The 18,637-nt window shown below is 37.1% G+C and overlaps 1 protein-coding gene across 1 annotated transcript in view; it reads right to left on the bottom strand.

Annotated features, from left to right (window-relative positions):
• Positions 1-1,815: 1,815 nt before the first annotated feature.
• The window catches only part of gfra4b (GDNF family receptor alpha 4b), a 72,654-nt gene continuing 55,832 nt past the window's right edge, over positions 1,816-18,637 (bottom strand). The window contains exons 4-8 of the mRNA XM_024284211.2: positions 15,576-15,921; positions 11,584-11,693; positions 11,060-11,194; positions 7,988-8,148; positions 1,816-5,623 (exon numbers count right to left, since the gene is read on the bottom strand). Of these exons, the coding sequence (XP_024139979.1) occupies positions 5,489-5,623; positions 7,988-8,148; positions 11,060-11,194; positions 11,584-11,693; positions 15,576-15,921 (887 nt within the window). The 3' untranslated portion in view covers positions 1,816-5,488. The remainder of the gene's footprint in view (positions 5,624-7,987; positions 8,149-11,059; positions 11,195-11,583; positions 11,694-15,575; positions 15,922-18,637) is intronic.

The following is an 18,637-nucleotide window of genomic DNA, read 5'->3' on the forward strand; positions in this document are numbered from 1 at the left end:
CCAAAACACACCTTAGGTCGCGGGTCGAACAGGGTAAACCTTTATTGAACACTCTAAAACTAAATTTGTAAAACTTTAAATCCATAACTTTTAACATAATCATAAACTAGATATAAATGTTGAAAGCTGAATTTGGCCACTGAAGATGCTGAAATTGATAGCTGAAAACGCTGTAGCTAAAAGTGAGCTAAAACATTGGCTAAATGCTAAATTAGCCGCACAAAATTTAGGTTAGCCAAAACAGCTAGCATGTAGCTAAAAAAAATAGCTAAACTTCAAAATTTCCTTGAAAAAAAGAAAGAAAAAAAAAAAACGACAAAATTAGCCAAAACAGCTAGCATGTAGCTGAAATATTAGCTAAACTCTAAAATAGCCTTCCTCCAGCTTTTCTGGGGAGACCCTGAGGCATTCCCAGGCATGCGCTGGGTCTTTCCCGGAGCCTCCACTCAGTGGGACATGCCGGGAACTCCTCTCCAGGGAGGTGTCCAGGAGGCATCCGGACCAGATGCCCATGCCGCTCTCAATGTGGAAGAGCAGTGGCTCTAATCTGAGCTCTCTCCGGGTGACAGAGTTTCTCCCCCTATCTCTAAGGGAGCACCCAGCCACCCTCCGGAGAAAACTCATTTCAGCTGCTTGTAGTCGGGATCTCGTTGTTTCGGTCATGACCCAGACCTCATGACCATAGGTGAGTAGGAACAACATCAGCTCCTTCAGCTTAAGCAATGTGGATGCAGTGGTAGGGATCATTCAGCCCTTCTTCCAAACTTGTTTTTTTTTTGCAGAAACTACATCTTCTACAAAAGTCTTTGTAGTTAAGCAATAATAGCAACAGCTTTCAGCAACTTCACTATCAAAAGTATTTCAGCAAGAAATTAAATTATCTAGATGGTAATTGTGTTTATAATAATTTTTATTACATTAAAATTCACTAACAATCATTACTTGATGAAGAAAGTTGTTATAAGTTCCAACAAGCTGTGACAGTGTGATTAAATTAGGGTAAAATAATTCACTCAAGTTCCAGTTATTTTTAAAGCCCTCAAGCAACTTTTGATTGCTGTTATTGACCGTCACTGGATTTACCGTCACGCAGGGCGGAAGCTGCAGTCAAGGACAGCAGTGATGGATGAACTAAAGAAGTTGTCTTAAATACAGCAAAGCAGCTCACAATTCTGAATTGAGTTTGAGTAAATTCAAGTTTTGCTTATTTTTTCTTTAGCATCAATTCATGATTGACTGTGTAAAGAAGATAAAAAGTCAAAAACATAACCAAAACCTCGTAACCAAAGACATTCCAAAGTCAGATAATCAGTATCTTACCTTTAGTAACTTGTGTCATGCTGACACACTCTCCTTTTCCTGTTGGTCTTTTTCAGCAGCTGAGCAAATACACTATTAGCAGCCTCTCTATGTCTGAGCTCGTCTCTAGGTTCTGACCTGTTATTTGTTTGCATTTTTCTTATACATTTTTTCGTTTGAATTAAATGAAATATTGATGTCAAGAAAAAATCTGAGCTAAATTACTTTATTTCATATATCCAGTTCAAAGTCCTACTTTGGTCATCTTTTGATCTATTATAAAATTGTTTCCATTTGTCTTTTCATTACAATGATGCGTTTTTTTAGCCAAAATAATAATAAAAAAAAAACCTGTTATTTTCTAGAGCATGGTTTCTGCAGAGCAGCAGTGGTTCATTAGACATTTGCCTCTGAATTGTGTGATAATCTTTTTTAAATAACACTATTTGTCAGCTTCTGATTCACAACAATTCAAAAGAAGAAATATGCTGAAATGCAATTAGGCTTAACTTTCTCTGTACTGTACTGTTCAAAAGATTGGGGTCATTTAGAAGTGTTCCTGTTTTTGAAAGAAAATTACTATTTTTGACTTTAAACTGCTCAAAAGTGTGCTCGATGTGCTAAATAATTTAATAAAGGACTTTTCTAGCTGCAAATATCTGTTTTTTTGTTCTTTATCAACAAAGGGGACTAGAGGCACATTTCCAGGAACTATCACTCCAGCATTCTAATGGTACAATGTGTTTGCTTATTGTGTCAGATGGCTAACTGATGATTAGAAAACCCTTGTGCAACCATGTTAGCACAGCTGAAAACAGTTTGACTGCTTAGAAAAGCTATAAAACTGACCTTCCTTTGACTAGTTTGAGTATCTAGAGAATCATCTCTGTGGGGTTGATAAAAGCGCTCAAAATGGCCAAAAAACGAGAACTTTCATGTCAAACTCGACAGTCTATTGTTGTTCTTAGAAATCAAGGCTATTCCGTGCAATAAATTGCCAAGAAACTGAAGACTGCCTTCAACTATGTGTAATACTCTTCAGAGAACATCACAAACAGGCTCTAACCCGAGTAGAAAAAGAAGAAGAATAAATGTATTAGAGTATTCTGTTTGAGAATCAGACGTCTCACAGGTCCTCAACTGGCAGCTTTAATAAATAGTACCCGCAAACGCCATGTCAACATCTATGAAGACTTCGGGATGCTGGCCATCAGGGTGGCAAAGAAAAAGCCCAATCTGAGACTGGCAAACAAAAGAAAATTACAAATATGGGCAAAAGAACACAGACATTGGACAGATAAAGATTGGAAAAAAAGGGACAAACTGAGGTTTGAGGTGTTTGGATCACACAGAAGAACATTTCTGCTGAGATGCAAGACGACTGAAAAGATGCTGGAATAGTGCCTGATGCCACAACACATTCTCCTTCCCAAGTCTGCGTGACTTTTTGGGTGTCCCTGACTCGTTTCGACTCTTGTGACTTTTCATGGAAATATCCCAAAACTTTTGAGCGCCACTGTTTGTACTCCGTCCTCAAAAAAAAAAAATAAAAAAAAGTTAAAAACACCAAAAACACAGTTTTTAAAGGAGTGGGTCCATAACACATCTTAATGTGCAAAAATACTACACAGTTATACTGTTTATCTGAAATCTCAGGTTGCTTTAATAGCAGGATAGACAAGTCAAATGGTTAGAGGAATGTTAATAAATCTGACATGCACTGTCAAAAGCTCACTAAGGCCCAATTCTTCCCCTTCATTTAGCTCGATACTTATCAATACTTTTCATTTATGATCTAGGTCGATAACATTTAAAAAATAGAAACATGTCAATGGCAACATAAAAATTTGCCTTTCAACACCTTGAGATAATTCAATGAATACTACTTAGCGTACATGTATATTTTTAATATGTCTCACATCTTTAAGTTGCTTTAGTTCTAGCATGGGCGTGGCACAGGTGAATGCAGATCTTATCAATGAGGTGATTTGGAGAGAGAGGAGTGTTTCTTTTGGTCACAGATTTTATTTGTCTCACTTTCCAACATTCTTCTTTAAATGCAACAGATACATTGGGTATGTCCATAATTCCTTCCCTACTCAATATAGTGCACAAAATAGTGCGTTCACCATTTTGTTGTGCTGTTTAAACCGTGTTCACTTAATTTTTGCAATGAACCATCCATATTTTCATCAGAACACATATTGATTAGATTCATATTTGGCGAAAGAAAAGTAGTGAGCATGGTGTCTGAATTGCTTTTAAAATCCAGGGCACTTGACAGTCCCGCACTGTGTATTTTATTTAGTAGTTGGGGATTTGAGTAGTAATTCTGACATAGCTATAGATTGAAGTTTGCTCTGCACAACTAAAGAATGCTCCAAATACAGCAGTTGGATGGAACAAAATTCATTTTGAAACTGTGTTGGATCCATCCACCTGCCAGTCTCAAGAGCCATGCCACAAAAATGCCCTAATTTGGGCTCAAATAAAATCAAAACAGCTATTTTGAAAAATATTTGACCCCCACAGAATTGTCATTATTGCTAGTTAATTAAAAAAAAAAACAACACACAAAACAGTGTTGTAAAATAGGTTTATGATAGGTGTAAAATGACCTTTTGACTCAGAATTCCTGTTTTGGGTTTAGTTCAGGATCAAGAAGTTTCGACTTATTATTTAATGTATATCCCCACCAGATATTCCCAAGGTTTTTTGCGATTTCCACTTCTTTGTATTTTTACATGAGGGCTGCTTTTTTCCTTCTACTCGAAAGGGTCACTCCTCTCTTTCTGGTCTATTGAATCCACACTTAAAAGAAGCCCAACATGCCTAACTTGCAGTAAAAAAAAAACAAAAAAAAAAAAACTGTTATTACATTAGAATTAATGGGACCATGTTAAAAAGGGTAGCAACGCAAGAAAGGTTATTTTAACAAATATAATGACAAGTAATAACTGTTTACTTTGCAGTAGTAATCCATGGAAATTTGACTCTTTCGGACCAGTTCCTATTTGGAACAAAAGGACAGGGCTCACTCAGTCCAGTTTTCATATACACAGTTAATGGTCCAAGCTAAAGTTCACCAAAGCTAAAAGCAAAAAAAAAAAATAAAGAAATATCTGGGTTAACAAACTATTGTTGTGAATCTGCCTTAGAATTGTTGCTATCCCACATAAAATAAAAGCGTAAATGATTATTCTAAATTAAAAAAATTAAAGTGCTAGACTTTGGCTTAGAATTACTTAATAACTTGAAACTACTTTTATTTGTGATGGTATGAAATATTTTATTTAATGCATATCTGGTCTTTGTCAGAAAACCAAATGACTCACACATTTGTATTCTTTAGCATGTTTTACACTGGTGCTGGCCACTCAAGTGAAACAAAGTCTGCGCACAGTATTGTTCACAAACACCAGGACAGATATGAAAAGGCTGTTACATTCACAAACACAGAGCACAAAAGCTACAAACTGATTTATGTAAACTCACTGCTCGGTTGCTTCAGTCCTTAAAACGTCCCAGGACAAGTCTTTGCTAATAAAGACGGGAGTCATCTTTTGTAAACAGCTTTAACAGCTTTCCATATAATAGATGTAGCATGTGTGGCAGTCTACCAAAAGTCATGATAATTATGGCATTGTTGTGTGTGTTTTTTTAGATGTCTGTCCTAGACAGTTCGTCTGAAAGAGGAGTCCAGGCTGCAGCTCTGACATTTGTCCTCTGTTGTTCCATTGTTCCAGTCAGTAATGACAATCTTCTTTTAACCACTTGAGAAACTCTCCAGCACCGTAAAGCATCCTGCATCCTGGTTTCTTCTAATAATTTCCTGCAAAGGTATTTCAAAGAGTTGCTGCATTTAAACAAAATCTCAACAGAAACTTCATGTTGTTGCAGCTCCACGCATATGTGTGTGTAGTTTTAGAGTAACTTTGAATACAAATGGCTAAAACTGAGTCATTTCAAAGTTTTTTTTGCTTTGACTCAGTTTCAAATTGATCTAAATATACAAATGTACAAGTACCCAGCTGTCACACTCAGACCGGGAATACTGGCAGGTACCATTTAGCCACAAAGGTAAAAAAAAATGGAGAAACGCTGCACTTCAATTAAATGACTTTTTTCCTCTGAACTTCCCCGGTCCTCCCATCTTCCTTGAGCAGTTTCTGGCAGGATTATTTGCATTTCATCGTTGATTGTTGAGCAAATGAAGGAGAAGAAGAAAGAAAGTGATGGCAGCTTCCATCCTCATGCTGCAGGGGGAAGCTGAGTTGTTGGATGGTAAAGTTGTTCGGCCCACTAGCAGCTCCTGTTTTAGGCTCTGACACAAGGAGAGAAGAACTGAGAGTCACTGTTTTGCTTGGAACATAGTCGAAATTCCCTTGATGATCAGTGTTAATAATATCATTTTAACTAAGCAGTAACTTGCTCCAATACAATGATCTGTATTTGTCTAGTTTCATTTCAACATTGAACCGTTTATTCTAGGCAAACAATATTGACCCAGTATCCATGTTGGCAGATCATTGCATAAGCTAACAGATCTGCAATCAAGTCATATGCACGGCAGTGATGGATAGTCGGGTAAAGCACCCCACGTTTGACACTAAGAATTCAATTTTGACTTGACAGTCGGGGACACTTGCTTTGACGTCTTCAAAAAAAGAAATAAAGGTTTAACTATTTATTAACAAATAAGTGTACCAAAGACCAGGAGATTGGATATACTCAAAAAAATGGCTGAAAATATTTTTTTACTTGTTCCCCTGCTGAGCAATATAAGCTGATTGTTGGACAAATTTTACTGTTAACAATGGGGGTTATGTAGCTTTAGTGTTTGAGGATAAAATGTATTAATATAATTTTGACATTAATTTATTTTGAACCAGTCAGAGGACAAAAGAGAGGGAAAGTGGGATATTAGAGATGGGAGACAACAGTAGATGAAAGGCAGAAACAGGGTAAAGGATTTGGATTAAAAACCCACCCAGTTAGGGCTGTGGATCGTTGCTTAGGTGGCAATCCGATTCACGAATCAAACTATGATTCTTACTTTTTAACATAATGTTTGTTGCTATGTGTGTCTTTTTACTGGATGTATGAAAATAGAAATTATTTGTATTAAATCACCACCATTTATACCTTTTTATTTAGAACAGGAGATCAGAATCAACAAAACTGATAAAAACACAAATATTTAAATAGAAAGAAATTATGTTTTTCATTTTAAACAAATTTTATTTTTTTATTTTATTGTATTTTTTCCCTACCTTCTGGTTAAGTTCTGAGTAACATAAACAACATAAAAAGCATTAAAAAAAAATCATTGTTGTTTTTGATCATTTATCTATAAAAGCTGAAAATGTTCTCCATAGTTTTTCCTTCCTCAAAGTTCTTCAACCTTTTACATTCTAATCATTACATTTTGGTCCAGAGCCCGAATGAAAAAAGTTGTTTTTTTTCCGCAGCAGAATCAGCTGATCCACGTTGATCACATCCGCCCTTTGGCTGTGCACTGCAACATACTGTATCTGCGAGGCTGCTTTCTCCACTTCAGAGTGCACTAGAGTTGCGTTAATTGTGTCAACTGCTGAAGAGTTACCATAACGAAAAGAGTGTAAACATTGGAGCTAAAAGCTAATTCATTTTTTCAGTGAGTGGAGCTTCAGTCTCAGTTTTTGAACGGAAAAAAAAGCACTCGAAAGTTTTACTTTGAAAACAGGAAGCTTCGCCGACACGAAGATTTGTTTATTTACGGCAACAGTAGCGCCGCTTTTTTGATTTTGTTTTAGTTTATAAACTTAAAATCCAACATTATTTTGCATTTCAGCAAAAACATACATCGCCCCATGATGATATTTTACTACCCTCTACTTTGTTTTTTAAGATCACAAATCAGCGATCTTGGACATCGCGAATATTCGTGCTCGATATTCTGACCACAAATGGTTACCTTAAAAAATATTTCCTAAAAAGACTTTGGAAAATTCATGCCTGTGAGTTTATAAAGATGTTCATTTAGCCAGCAGCGTATGCTTAGGTCGACCAAGTGTTAACCATCCTATCGAAAATTCTATGATGCGTTAGCATCAAGCTAGCAGACTTTAGCTTTATGTGCAAGATCAATCTCTATTTTTATGAATCGATTATAGATCTATAGATCAATTCAAATTGATTAATCAATCTTGTCAACCCGGCCCTAATTATCACCAAGTCTATGGTCAATAGGAGAGAAAAAATGAGACAAAACATGTTTTCTTTTGATAACGTGACTTTAGATGTCATTACCATTAGAAGATTGTTAGAGAAAAAGCATGGTAGGCTTCTGTACAATTCTAATAAACTGTAGATTATTTTTGCACTTTATTATGTTTTTTTTTGTAGATTTATTTTTTACTTTGTACTGAAAAAAACTGTTAGTTAAACAAAGAACATATCTACTTCATGTTTTGTATATAGGTAATTTAAATATGTCCAAGCATCACAAAACTCTGAGAAGATGTTCGCAAAAAAGCTGAATCTTTTAAGTGTCAAAATATTCGTCACTGAAAAGAAAATAGTACAAACAATATTAAATGTCACAACATTTTTATTTTTTTCTGTCTATAGATAATTAGTCAAGGTATTTGAAAATGCTCAGAACTGTTTATTCTTGAACATTTCTGCATTTGTGGGATGTCCTTACCTGTGTGGGTAAAACTGAATCCAGGATGTTCCTCATTGTTTGTGTTGGTTCTGTTGGAGAAGTACTGCTCATGTTCTCCTGGGTTGGGTCGCCCGGTGTGCTGTACTGGGGGAGTGTAGGCTGCTGGTCTGATTCATTTCCAAATGACATGACCGAATTCTCTGAAAAACATCAGACATGGAAAATATTTATTTCTCCTGATCCACTCGAAGTCCTCTTTTGTTGACTCCAGGGTCAGAACTATAAGTTGTAATTAGATTCTGTTAGCCAGAACTAGTTTGGATTATGTAAACAGAGGAGCGAGGGAAGAAAAAAGTGAACACTCAGTATTCTCTTCAAGTATCCTGGCTGCACCTGCCTCTCCACATCGACCTCTTTAAGTGTTACACCAGTTGTGCTGGCCAAATAACTGTGAGACCTCTCTCTGTGTCTTTTCCAGGCAGGGGGCCAAGAAAAAAAGGTGGCCGAAAAATTCACCTCATCTTGCACTCAAAGCAACTGTAATGACTGTATATACAGGTCCCATGACAGATGGATTGTTCTAGACTTTCAGGGGTCAGCATGGGGGTTATTAGTTAGTCACACTTCAGAGGAGAGGCTGCAACAGGTTTCAGAAAAAACAGATCAGTGAGGTGGAGATACCATGGGGTCAGACTATGCAGTAAATTGAAAAAGGAGTGAAACTACTGAACGTTTCCTGTTTGTACCCAAAACACGTCAGGGCATCACTCGTGGTCAGGAGTTACTTTTTAAAGTCTCACTTGGGTCATCTTTTGATCTATTTTCAAAGTGTTCCAGGTGGTTTTTAATTATGATTTTGTCATTTTTAGCCAATAAAATGTTATCTAGGACATAGATTCTGAAGAGAGTTCATCAGAAATTCCCACCCCCCTTTTCGTCACCTACAACTGAACTATCTGTTAACACTCTTTCCCGCTAGCTTATGGCGCCTCAGACCCAAACTTTATTGGTTTAACAAAAAGGCGAGCAGTATTATTGCGGATACCAACTCATAAGAAGAAAACAAAGACGTTCATGGATCTAGTCGTCTACAAGTGAATGCATCAGAATGGTGCAGAGCAGGGAGCTTGTCTACCGCCCGACACATTTCTCTACTTCACAAATGAGCTCAGCAGTTTTTTCATCTGCTCCTGATTCACAATGATTTCAATAAAGGAATACTCACAAATTTAATAATATGATTCTTTTTCTTTATATGTATCCTCCATCATCAGAAAAATGCTACAAGAATATGTAAATATGATTATAAGCTGGGCTTGCATCACCTATTCTTCGTGGTCAAGACTGAAAGACCCAAGGATTATCAAAGAACTTGTCTTCAGGTGTGTAAGAATTTCCTTGTTTAACACATTGTCATTCTCAAGTTGTCACATAGTGACGTTTGGTTAAAGACCCCTCCACGTCATCGAATGAGGTTTTGGGTGTCCGGAACTTGTCGTTTCATGACGTGCTGGCTGTTCATAAAATCAAGGGTCTGCAACCCTCAGAACGTGGTATCGGACACGGTACCAGATGCAAACTGGTCCTCGGGACACGTCCAGTACCTTAACACCTTGGCACCAGACCCGAAATGGTACCAGATGCGGCACCTGACCCGAACCGGTACAAGACGCAGTCATGGGCACGAACTAGGCCTGGACACAGTACAGGATGCAAACCGGTACTGGACTGGTTCTGGTTCGTGGCCAGGAGATCAGGGACCCGTGATTTAATGGAAGCATCCATTATGACGAGTTGGGGGGACCTAAAACGTCAGACTTTGATGCGGAGGGGTCCTAAACCAAATGTCATCATGTGACGAGATGGGAATGAGAATGTATTGGCATGCTTGATCTACACCAGAAGTCAGTTGAACAAGTTCAGCGAATGAAGAAGAATATCCAAAAAAAAAACACTTGGTATGGGCCAAACGCACTACTATGAAAACCGTTCAACGACAAGGCCTTTAAGTTAGGGCATTAACGCAAACAATCAGTATGTGTGGTGAGGCCAGTGTTGGAAACAAGTCTTTGAAAAAGTATTTAGTTATTGCCCCTAAACCTAACCCAAAAAGTGACTTATGTACTAACTAAACCTTCTCTATAGTAAGAATAAATACTGACCAGGAGAAGTAACTTTGCATTGGCCGATGTTGTTTGCTTGTAATTATGTGGGACGAGCACAAAAACTGAAAGAAATTTATCTTGGCTACACGTAATACATGTGAAGAATGTGTTCTCCGCTAGGGGAGTGGTGAGCTGCAGACACAGCTGCACTCAGGAACCATTTGCTGTATTTAACCCCGACTCTAACCAAAATCCCAACCTTAACCTTTCCTCTGAGTCTGTGTGGCCAAGAAAGAAGTCTAGCACTGACCACATGTATTTGGAAAATTTTGTGCAGTCACTTTCATTTCCAATACAGATCAGCTTTCAAATTTAAGGTCTCAAAGGCCGGTCTCCTGCTGGTTTCCCAGAAATCCTCCCTCATCTGTTGCTGATTACCTGGATCAGGTGTGTTGGCCAATAAAGAGATTCAGTAGCAGGCTGGTTGGAAAACATGTAGGACACCGGCCCTCGAGGCCTGGATACTGACACCCCTGCTTTACAGAGATCCCTTACTATATTACGATTTTCTTTTTTGCAGATTTATATGTATAATCCTGCATGCTTTTTAACAGCACAATGTGCTCTGCGTCCTGATTGGCTGTAGATCCATGTCATTCAATCTCCTTCATTCCATGTCTCCTGTACAGAATGCTTTTAGTTTGCCACATTTATCAACGATAGCCAGCAGGTCTTCATTTTTTTTTCATTCTATGTTACTGGACTTTCTTTTTAAATGAAGGCTTAAACTGAGAGTTTAAATAAGTAAGAAAAGTGTGAAAATGTTGTCTGTCCGAGAAAAGTGTAACACGGTAACACTGCCACCCTATCCTCATTTTTTTTTTTTTTTTTTAATTGTTGCAGCCATGAAACAATTGTAGAGTTTATCAAACTCAAACTTCTGGCAAAAACTTCTACCATAAATGTCTGAATAGAAGACTTCTTTTAAAAAATCTCAGATACTCACGTAGACAGATATTATTGGTAAAATATTCCAGGAAATGATCACAGTCCGCCTTATGACTCCCACTGGCAGAGCAGGAGCACCATGGAGCAACTTCTGATGTGGAGGTGTCGACATAGTTGGGAGTTATCATACTTCCTGGAGACAGAGGAGCAGCTTCAATCTACTGTGAGGGAAACAAATAATTTGGCAATGACCAATTCTGCTGGTCGAAAAGATGAGGTCTGTAATGTTCATAATAGATACACTTCAACTGTGAGACCCACATTGGCTTAGGTGGCTATGCTGTCCAGGCCTCCAGTCCCTAGGCAGCGAAGCCAATGTATGCAAACATACCTGGGGCCACCACGGAAACTGCGGACAAACCCAATTGGAGCCCACATACTCTGCCCACTTTTGAACCATGTGGGGCCCACTTGACCTTGCTGGCTGGGCTCTTACTCTATATCTGATTGGCGGACCATATGGTGCATATCTTCATTCCAATGTATTTCTTTTGGCTTTACTTTTCAACATTACGCTCTCACCTATAAGCCCCGTGTAGGCGAGGAGGCAGGATCCATAGTTGCCATGCCTGCAGCCATTGGCCGATGTTTCTGAGGGTTCACAGTCGTACTTAAACTGTGTCAGACGAGACCTACAACAACAAACACACAAGATGGGCGCTAGTTTACCAAAACCACAGTGAAGTTTCTCATATTTAGCTGTCTTTTTCCTCTAACCATCTTTTTTTTCTTGCTCCAGCTTTAATTAACATGACATAAAGATATATTGTTTTTCATGACGAAGACTGAAAGCACTGGACTGTAATGTGAAATAGACAGAATAGAGTAATATATTTCATTCCCCAGACCTGGGATCATTAGTAAAGCCCTCTGAGTTTAATGGGGCTGTGGAAAAATAATGGCAATGATCAGTGATGGCAATTAGTGATAACTCTGATCCATCTGTCTCTTAATCTGTGCTAAATATTTTATGCCTTTTTCAGGAGCCTTCCTTTTTTTTTTTTTTTTTAACCAACAGTGGCAGATAGCTTTAGGGTAAAACAATGAGCCATTTGTCTGATGTTTATTTAGTTTCAAAAAGCATTTCTGCAACAACTAGACCCACTTATGCAGACTCTAAAATTAAGTATCTAAAAAACAAAAAATGTACATGTCAAACTCCAGAAAAGTTAAGATAGTATAAAATTAAATAAAGCAAAAACTAAAACACTTTGAAATCAGGTGATCCAACATTCAATTCATCACAGAAAAGGGATAATAAAAAAATGTTTAAATTTCAAACATTTACATTTTATTGATAAATGAGGTAAATGTAAATGTGTTTTATGGGCCATGTTTACCACAGTGTGGTCTCTTGTCTTTTTCAAAACATTTTGGGCACCAAGGTTTGAAGATTTTGGACTTTTGGTGTCAAAATTTGGTAACTTAGTTTACTACGCTCCCCGGTCTTGATTGTGTTCTTGTGCTTCTGTGTTTGTGGGTTACTGACTCTGCTTCTTGCAGAGCTGACGGAAGCTTCTCAGTCCACTAATCATTAGGCTGGAAAGAAGGCTTAAAAGTTCCCAGAATCCCCTGTTCCTGTGGCGGCTGAATTCATTGTCTGCGTTGGCCCAGAAGCCAGTTGAAACCGGGTTTATGCTCTAGTGGATTTCCATCCCAGTTTTACCTTTTCTCACTTCTGCTCTGGTGGTCTTGCTCCTGTTTGATTTCCTCTTTGCTAGCTGGTATTTAATAGTCTTGAATTTTAAATTAGCTGTTGTATTTTGGAGTTGTATTTCATTTACAATCCCAATTTGATCATCTTTTGATCTATTTTAAAAGACTTCCCAGAGGTCTTCTAATTATGATCATGACAAATCAGAAAAAAAATGTTGTTTAATAAGACAGTTTTTCCAGAGTGGCAATAGTTCATTAGAAATTTGCCTTGTGGTAGTGTGTAAGCCCGCCCCCATTGATAATCTGTTCATACTCTCCCTTGCTAGCTTACAGCCCCCATAACCCCAAGCTAATAAGAAAAATGGCAACTAGAAAAGTTACATTTCCTGCAATAATTCTATTGTGAATGCTTTTTACTGCATGTGGTCGCTGGAGATGCTGAATAATATCCTGAATGTGCTAAATGGTCTGATGCTAATATTGTAAAGGTTTTAAAAGAGCACAAATAATTCAGAGAATTTCTCTAGTCACAACATTTATTTACAATTTTAATAAACGTTAAAGATATGAATACCAAAAGAAGCAGGAATGTCCTGAACTTGTTGAGTGTTTTGATAACAAAAGTTCAAAAGTTCACAAAATGTTAAGAGATTTGCAGAATTTCCCATTGATTTTTAATGGGGCGAAAAAAATCACAATCTTAAAAACTGTAAAATGTATCAATACCAAAGGTAAAAGCAGTAATGCCCTGAACAAGTTGAACAATTTGATACCAAAATTGTTGAAAGTTCGAGTATTTACATGCCAAAAAACGTACGGAAAGGAGCAGGAGAATCACTATTGTATGTGTGAACGCTGCAAAGCATTCACACAATTACCGTATTTTCCGGACTATAAGTCGCGGTTTTTTTCATAGATTGAATGTCCCTGCGACTTATACTCCAGTGCGACTTATATACGAATTTTTAATGAGATGAGATATGGACCGTAAGTCTAGAGTGCCCTCTTATGGTGATCTATGCAATTACTTTATTTACTTTAGTTATTCAGACGTGACACAGAGGACGAAGAATTTAACGGATTTAGTGATATGGAGTGAGATTGCGTACAATTAATTACAGTAAAGATACAAAGTTGATGAGTTCTTGAGGCTATAGTTAAATAAAACTGTTATGTTATATAAATGCTACACCTTTTCGTTTTTTTCATGATGCTAATATGTGAATATGTGTTGACACATATTCAGCCTGTTTTATATTCACTTATGAATGTTATAACTTACCTTCCAGGATGATGTAATATCGTTTTTTTCAACCAGTTTGTAAAATAAATTACTTGAAAAAAATGCGACTTATACTCCAGTGCGACTTATGTATGGTTTTTTCTTCTTCATTATGCATTTTTTGGCCCCTGCGACTTATAGTCCGAAAAATACGGTAACACTGGAGCTATCTGACCAAACAGTTTTGAGCCAAATTCCAGCTCAGAGGAGGAAAACAAAGACATGTCTGCAAGTAGATGCATTGTAATCGAGTGGAGCAAGAAGCTTGTGGCCCACCAAGTGTATTTTTTACGTCAAAAATTAGCTCTTTTTCAAACTGCATTTTTTTATCTGCTCCTGATTCACAATGGTTTGAATGAAGAAATACAAGTTTAATATTAAATTTCTTCATATCTATCCTCCATCATCAGAAAAATGCCACAAGAACACGTTAAAGACAGCAAAAAAACACAATTTTTAATCAGTGGGTCTTTAATATGTTTAGCCTGAGAACTTTGTTCAAGTCATTTGAGTTTTGTAATTGTCTTTTGTTACTACCTCCATCGGTCACTTGAATAAAAGGCTGTGCTGTATTTTTATATCTCCTGCTCAACATTGTCTCCAGATCAACAGTTTTAAAGCTGACCAAGTGGTTATTGTACTTCTTTCCTTTTTGTTTAATGATAAACTAAATATTTTGTAAAGGTTGAAAAAGATCATAGATGCAGCTTTGACCTGAACACTGAAAGGTCTTCCTCCTCTTCAGCCTGGAGGACACAGAGTCTTTGCCAACAAAAATCTATGGTTTGGACTTATCTTTCTGTTTTGAATATAGTCAAAGGACACAACAGCACTTTTAAAGTATCATAAATAATGCTTCCCTTTTGTTTATTAGAGCTTTAGTGAGGTGGATTGTGTTTGCCGACAGTGCTTTTTGAAGGTATTCCTAGTAATGTCATCGACACAGTCATGCATGCATGCATGATGCAACGCCGTCTGAGGGCTCAGACACCTGAAACCCCTCTAATAAACATTCTCAGACTTGTCCCTCGTGGATTTTCTAGTTTCTCTAAGTTCTTTGTTTATGTTCAGAACTGCAGATTATGAAAATTGAAGATGCCTTTGCAGTTTTTTTTTAATTTCACAATATTTTCATGCACTTTTTGAAGTCTTCTGTTAATAGTTATGACTGAAAGATTTTAATTTAGTCATCTTTATAGGTAATCAATGAAATGCAAACTCATCTGGGGAACAAAACTGCAAAATGTCCTCAACTGTTGAATCTTTTGATAAAATATTTTATTTAGCCACTTTCTTTTTCTCTCATGTGAGCAATCTTTCACATTTAGTAAACAGTTATTTTAATAAAAGCACATCAGATCAGTTCATACATTTGTGTTGACGTTCTGTTAAATGTAAAATGACTGATTTCAGTTTTTATTCTATTTCAATTTGTCTCAAGTTTTCTCAAGTTGAGGTTGTGATTATGTGAGATTATGAGACAAAATTTGGAAATTGCACTCTTATTATCTCCACATAATGAAAAAATTGCCCGTTATAGAATTTAAAATGACAAATTAATGGCTAATGCTCAAACCTGCAGACATAGTCTCCATCGCAGCCTTTCATCTGTGCGAGGCAGTTGGGCTTCTCCGCACTTTCGTAGGAGCAGCTGGGCACGATAGTCTGCCTGCGCCGCTCTGCACAGGCCGTGTCCGTGCAGGGGCAGAAGAGCAGCTTGTGGGTGTAGTCGGCAGGAACTCTGTCAAAGAACTTGCGCAGAGCTTTGTTGCATTTGGAGCGGTTGCACAAGCCCGACTTTGCAGACACGGCGATGCAGGCGGAGACGTAGTCTGTGCGCAGCCTTTGGCACAACTCGTTAACATTGCAGGCCTTGGCTGCGTCCAGGCAGCGGTTCATGGTTGGGACGCCGTCGCTGGAGTCTGCAGTTGAAGCACAGGCCACAAAGATGACAGTGAAACCAAAAAAGTTCTATGACATTTCGAAATAAATATGTATTCATGTTTTTGTTGTCTACCAATATAAGTATAAAGGAGTCTCATCTTTATTCTTAAACATTTTTCAAAAGTTTTTTAAGTCTGTAAGATGTCAGTTTTTACAATAAAAAAGAACAAGCATTAAAGTCCCCCATGAGTTTTTATTCTTTATTAAAAAATATATATATAACATTCTCAGTAGTGTTTTAAAAGTTTTAACCAAAATCCCACATAAAATGTCTTAAAAAGCCATTTTTTATGTTGACCTGAAGCCTCAGCTCCAAAAATATCTCCTCTGAGGGGGCGTGGCTTTTGGTGCTGAGCAGAACCGTCCCTGTTACCATAAGAATTGTAGGAAACTCGCACAAAAAATCCAGTGACGGCTGTTTTGACCACAGAAATGTGAACGGTGGTGTGTGACAGTTTCATTGACAGCGATTTAAAAGGAGAAATACTCTGAAATGCAGAAACAAAATACTTTCTTATTACATTTTTTTCTCTTTCATAAGAAAAATGCAAACATAGATGTTAAAACTTCAAAAACAGGATTTTCATTGGAGGGGGACTTTAAGTGATTTTGAGCAGGAAGTTCATGATTTATCTGTGTGTTCCTGCATCCTTCATCTGGACTTTTTTTTATTTTTTTTTAATTGAAGACTTTTCCCCTCTGATCCAAGAGTCTTTCAATCCTAAAGTAAACCGGTAAAAGGGAAAAAAAGCAGTCGTCTTACCAGCTTACTTCAGAATTGAGAAAGCCTCCTGGATCAGAGGCAAATATCTTCATCCTTGAAAACTACGTTTTTATGACCTTTTTGAAACTTCCTCTGCAGTGGAACCACTGTGAATGAAAGAGTTTTCACGGATCTGCTCCTTCATATCTGTTACCTTTTGCTTGATTTTGGTGAGCCGTATTACTTTTGCATCTTAATCTCTTTTTTCTCACCTGTTATGTCAAAGTAACCTTCATCAAATCTTTCTTAACATTAAGAAACATTTTATTTTTGAAACACCTGCAGATTCAGTGAAAAATTTTGGGAAAAATCACAGTTTATAATAATAAAAGTGATAATAAAAAACGTCCTACCTTTTGTCAAGAGACACTGAGGATTTAGGGCATTGTTGTCACGTCTTATCTCATGATGCTTTAAATGAATCTTTTCCTGGAGTCATAACTATTAACAGATCTGTTCATCTTTACACTAAGGAAACTGACGGGAAAGCCGCCTCAGAAAAATGTATCATATTTTTTTGCACTATAAGGCGTTCAAATATAAGGTAAATTAGAATTAGAGATAAGTCTGTCAGTCTGATTTTTTTTAACCCTTTGATGCACAATATGGGTCAAAAGTGACCCAGCTGAGTTTTTATTTTTAATATCTTTTCAACAAATTAATATTATCATTTAGTAGTCAAGCTACTCCTCCTCCAATTAGCAACATGGGTCCAAAAGGTCCCATATTCATTTTCCATGGTATTTCCTGTATGGCTCAGTATTTACACCACATAACATTAAAATAAATTACATTTCATCATTTATTTGTGTTTTAAATATTGAGCTTTTATTTGCCACAAATAATCATTTTATTTTTTCGTTCTTATAGCATCAGTAAGCATAGTTTTTGTATTTCTACCTGAACTTTTCACACAACAGTCAGAAAAGACCCAAGTGAATTTACTCTCTCTGGTACATGGAGAGGAAAGACAGATAACAGGTCAGCATAGTGGGTCCTCGTTTCAGGTGTAGAGAGTGGAAAGTTCTATCCAACCAATAAAGGATTTAATGATTTTTGTCATCTCAATGTAAATCCTCCTCTTTATTTGTAATTCATCAAAAAAACGATAACAAACACATTATTCTAAATAAAATACTCAGTCTTTGCCATCTCTATGTTGAACTATAATTATGAAGATCTATATCAAGCGTTAATTTTGCAAAGACATCCTCTGGGTCATTAATCCACAAAGACACTGATGGATTAACACCACCTGTGTCACAGTTTAGAGAATTAGCTTTAGCAGCTAACATAAACAACAGAGTCTACAGCATCCAGTGACGAGGATACATCTCTCAAAGTGCTTTTTACATCACAGTACTGGTAGATAAGAAAAGGCTTTCTCAATATTTTCTTTTAAAATAAACAAATTGCGGGAGGCTTGAATACTCCCAGCTTTATTACAGCTTTTCTACTTTCTAGTTACTAAAAAAAAAAAAATATGTCAATTTAAAAATAAGACAAACCATGCTGCTCATGTTAAATCAATTAATGCCACTGACAAATAAAGCTGCAAACAAACATACCAAAGATCTACAAACCACAAGGATTAGATTGGGAGTATTTTAATTAACAAGACACAGGTGTGGCGATTAACCAATCCTACGAGAGCACAAACAGGAAGCTATTTTTAGGGCAGAACTCTACAAACTAAAAGAGAACTAAGCATGTTTGAAGATCAGCCATGCTATAATTCATGTTCTAACCAGCTTAATCTGTTTTTGAATCATACGGTTGCTAAAGTCCAGGCCGGCGCTGGGCTTAGGCGACCGAGGCGGCTGCCTAGGGCTTCATCTGGTGGAGGGGGAGCCAAATTGAGATGATTACGCTATATATTAATACACACACACACACACACATATATATATATATATATATATATATATATA

The sequence above is a fragment of the Oryzias melastigma genome, linkage group LG10 (genome assembly GCF_002922805.2).
Source record: "Oryzias melastigma strain HK-1 linkage group LG10, ASM292280v2, whole genome shotgun sequence".
NCBI classification, from domain to species: domain Eukaryota; kingdom Metazoa; phylum Chordata; class Actinopteri; order Beloniformes; family Adrianichthyidae; genus Oryzias; species Oryzias melastigma.